The following is a 3,885-nucleotide window of genomic DNA, read 5'->3' as shown; positions in this document are numbered from 1 at the left end:
GGCCCCGGTGCAGCCCTGGGCTCTGGGTAGCAGCGAGACCGTGACTGCCGGCTGCAGGGGGGCTGCTGGGCCGCAGCCAGGGGCGGGAAGGGGGTCCCCCTAAGTCCCCGGCTGTGGGCTGCGCCGGAAGCAGCACCCTCTGAAGTGACCGTGACGAGAAGCCTCCATCGTGGCCCCAGTCACCCTCCCTGGCCTCGCGGTCACGAGTGTGACTGCAGAACGAGTTATTCGCTGTGTTGTTGAGCACAGGCTGGGTGACAGGTGGGTGTCACCTGCTTGACAGAGGAGCTGCGGCTCCGGGGCCAGGCCGTCGGCCGGGGACACACCGCCCGAGCCCATCCTGGCGGCTTCGAGGCTGCCCTGTGCCGGAGCGGGACGCGGCGGTGGGTGGCAGGCAGACCCGCCCTCCGAGGCCCGGAGCTGCGCGCCCGGGCGGGGCCCTCCTGCGGCTCGGTCCTCCGCGCCTGCTGACGGCCGTGTGTCCGCAGGATGTGGTCCAGCCTGAGCCAGTGGCTGTGGCAGGACAGGTTCTGGTTACCGCCCAACAACTCGTGGGCCGACCTCGAGGACCGGGATGGCCTGGTCTACGCCCACCCCCGGGATTTACTGGCCGCCCTGCCCCTGGCGCTGGCCCTGGTGGTCCTGCGCTTCACCTTCGAGAGGTGAGTACCCTCGGGGTGGCCTGGGTGTGGCTGCTGCGGGGGGTACCACCTGTCCCCACTCCGCCCGCCTCCGCCCACCACCCACACGCTGGTCTCCGATGACCGGTTTATTGGAACACTGGTAGCCCAGACAGGGTGGGGTGCCTTGGAGGGTCAGCACCCACTTGCCAGCTGGCAGGGGCCTGGCACAGTGGGCGGAGAAATTCCTGCCTGGCCTCTGCCCTCTCCCAGGCGCCTGGCCCCCGCCATGCCCGTCACACCATGACCCCTCGGCCCTTCTCCCCTCCCAGCCCTCCTCCTGTCTGTCGCTCAGGAGGGGGCACCGGGACCCCAGAAGCCCCTGGCCCCTGGTACCCACCCCAGGTATGTGCACCCGTCTCAGTGCCCCCTGGGGCCACCGCCTGGATTTCTCGTCCTTTCTCTGACCCTTTCCACAAAAGAGGAAGCTGAAGCGCAGAGAGGCAGAGCGACCTGCCTGCGGTCACACAGCCTGCAGGTTAGCGGGGCCTGACGCTGCCCGCGGGGTCCTGGAGGCCAGTTGACTCGGGCCCTGGAGTCTCCCTCCCGGGCGGTGATCGGCCCAGGGCACGCGGAACCAGCCCAGGAGGGACAGACAGCTCTGGCCCCTCCTGGGGCAGAGGCCCGCGGAGTCCCAAGGGCGCCCGTCATGGCCACTGCGGGGTGAGGGCGATGGCGGCAGCACCTCCCCTGTGAGGGAAGTGAGACTGGTCCATGTCCAGCGGCCACTCCCTCCCTACTCCCTGCAGCCGTTGCCGTGTGCACAGCGAGGCCCTGATGCACGGGCTGAGGGCGCCACGTTGTGTGTGGCCTTGGTGCACGTTGGCGAATGTCCACGCTCAGTGACGTCCCTGTGCCCCACCCGGTCTGAGCCTGTTTCCCCAAGTGGAGGGTGGTCACGGTCAGTGGCTATGAACACTGGGCAGGACATCTGGCCCTGGGTCCCCCGGTGGGGCGTGTGCCGAGGGGCCTGGGACCCAGCTCCTCCGAGTGTTCACCCCGCTGTGGGGGTGCCGAGTCAACCGGCCTCCCGGACCCCGCGGGCAGCCTCAGGCCCCGCTAACCTGTGGGCTGTGTGACCGCAGGCAGGTCGCTCTGCCTCTCTGTGCCTCAGCTTCCTCTTCTGTGGAAAGGGTCAGGGAAAGGACGAGCACTCCAGGTGGGTGCACACCGGGGGTGGGGCACCAGCTGCCGGGGCCAGGGGCTTCTGGGGGGTGCCCCAGCCTGGCGGGTACCCAAGTGGCTCTTCACACCCAGCTCCGGGCCAGCCCAGTTGCCCTGTGTTTGGTCCAGGGCAGCAGCCGCCCTCCACCCCTCAGGCTCCCCCTGATCTAGCCCCTCCGAGCGTGGTTTCCCGCCAGTAGCCTGCGCTTCCCTCCCCTGGGCTGACCAGTTCTACTCCCCTGCACCCAGATTCATCGCCCTGCCCCTGAGCCGGTGGATGGGGGTGCGGAATCAGGCCCGGAGGCCCGTGAAGCCCAACGCCACCCTGGAAAAATACTTCCTCAGGGAAAGCCAGAGACCCAAAGAGGTGAGCGCCCCCATAGGCCAGCACAGCCGCCGTGGGTGGGGCCTAGTTCTGGGGACAGGGAGGGCTCGGTTTGCCCTCCAGGGCCCACACTCCATGGGGACCCCGTCACTGGGCCCAGCTGCCCAACGAGCATACCTGGGGGCTGGGATGGGGGGGGTTGCTCTCATTCTGGGGAGTGCCTGACAACTCTGGGGGCTGGGGCAGAGGCAGGCCCAGTCTGGGCTGTGGGTGGTATTAGGCTGGGTCTGGGGGGCACAAAGGCAGCTTCTACACGAGTCTTCTGGTCCCCACCTTGTCATTTCTCCTTGTAGGGTTGGGGAGGGCAAGGTCTCAGCTGCCTGCCTGGGGTGGAGGTAAAGCTATTCTAGGTGGAAGGGGTTCAAGCAAACCCCTGGGGGGGCCAGCCCACAGTACCCCCCACTCCTGCATCTCCACTGTTAGACTCGGCAACCTGACAGGCAGGCTGCATGGGGAAGGGAAACAGCTCAGCAGGAGTGGGAGGCACCCCACGACAGACTCTGGCCTGTCCCCTCCCCAGCCCCAGCTGGCCCTCCTCGCTGCCCAGTGTGGCCTCACGCTGCGACAGACCCAACGCTGGTTCCGCAGACGCCGGAACCAGAACCGGCCCAGCCTGACCAAGAAGTTCTGTGAGTCCAGGTAAGCCCAGATAGGGCTGGGGAAGGGTAATTAGGGGGTCGGGGGGGTCTGCTCTTGCCTCAGCTGCCTCATGGGCTCCTTCCCCTGCAGCTGGAGGTTTGTCTTCTACCTGTGCTCCTTCGTCGGTGGTCTCTCAGTCCTCTACCATGTGAGTGTGTTTGACCACTTACCTGCCCCTGCTCTCACACACATCCGGGTTGAGGGAGGGGGGCGGTTGCAGGCAGATTCGAGAGCAGGTAAAGGCTTGGCAAGATCATGCTCCCTGGGAGCTGGGGTGCAGCAGTGGAGGGGGCCTCAGACGTGTTTCCCCGCAGGAATCATGGCTGTGGACTCCAGCAAGATGTTGGGACAACTACCCCAAACAGGTGAGAGGTAGGGGTGGGGTGGTCAGAATTCCTGAAGCCGCAGCCCAAGAGCAAAATCTGGACACACACCCAAGTCCCCAACCTTCCCCACAGGGTGGAGAGGGGACAGGAGCTGAGCGGCCAGAGCAGAGCTGCCATGAAACTCCTGTCCTTGGTTACCTCCAGGGACGGGGAACTCAGCGCCCCACTCACTGGGCTCCAAGTGTCCCTGGAGAGGGCCCTGAACCCCGCCCGCGGGAGCTCCGCCCGCACAGCTAACCCCGCCCCGCCCCTCCGCAGCCCCTGAAGCCGGCTCTGTACTGCTGGTACCTCCTGGAGCTGAGTTTCTACATCTCGCTGCTGCTCACGCTGCCTTTCGACATCAGGCGGAAGGTGAGGCCGCGCCAGCCCGGGGAAGTGATGCTGTCGCTGTGGGGGAGGGGTGGCCGCGCCCTCACCCTAAGATCCACCCCAGGCAGGCGGCGTGGAGTCCACCGGGTCCGGCCGCCACCGATAGGAGGGCCTGCGCCCACCCGCGTGGTGGGGCCGCTGGCCGCCGCGCCCAGTCCCGGCCGTGACGCACCGTCTCCCACAGGACTTCAAGGAGCAGGTGGTGCACCACTTCGTGACCATCACCCTGGTCACCTTCTCCTACAGCGCCAACCTGCTGCGC

The 3,885-nt window shown here is 67.1% G+C and overlaps 1 protein-coding gene across 1 annotated transcript in view; it reads left to right on the top strand.

The window, feature by feature from the left end:
- CERS4 (ceramide synthase 4) overlaps positions 1 to 3,885 on the top strand; it is a 10,962-nt gene that overhangs the window by 4,140 nt on the left and 2,937 nt on the right. The window contains exons 2-8 of the mRNA XM_012729449.1: positions 489 to 662; positions 2,094 to 2,211; positions 2,750 to 2,868; positions 2,959 to 3,016; positions 3,183 to 3,233; positions 3,513 to 3,605; positions 3,808 to 3,883. Of these exons, the coding sequence (XP_012584903.1) occupies positions 490 to 662; positions 2,094 to 2,211; positions 2,750 to 2,868; positions 2,959 to 3,016; positions 3,183 to 3,233; positions 3,513 to 3,605; positions 3,808 to 3,883 (688 nt within the window). The 5' untranslated portion in view covers position 489. The remainder of the gene's footprint in view (positions 1 to 488; positions 663 to 2,093; positions 2,212 to 2,749; positions 2,869 to 2,958; positions 3,017 to 3,182; positions 3,234 to 3,512; positions 3,606 to 3,807; positions 3,884 to 3,885) is intronic.

This window comes from Condylura cristata, unplaced genomic scaffold (genome assembly GCF_000260355.1).
Source record: "Condylura cristata isolate star-nosed mole 26May11 unplaced genomic scaffold, ConCri1.0 scaffold00025, whole genome shotgun sequence".
Classification (NCBI taxonomy): domain Eukaryota; kingdom Metazoa; phylum Chordata; class Mammalia; order Eulipotyphla; family Talpidae; genus Condylura; species Condylura cristata.
The sequence above is the reverse complement of the archived record's forward strand: the minus strand, read 5'-3'. Positions and strand labels throughout refer to the sequence as shown.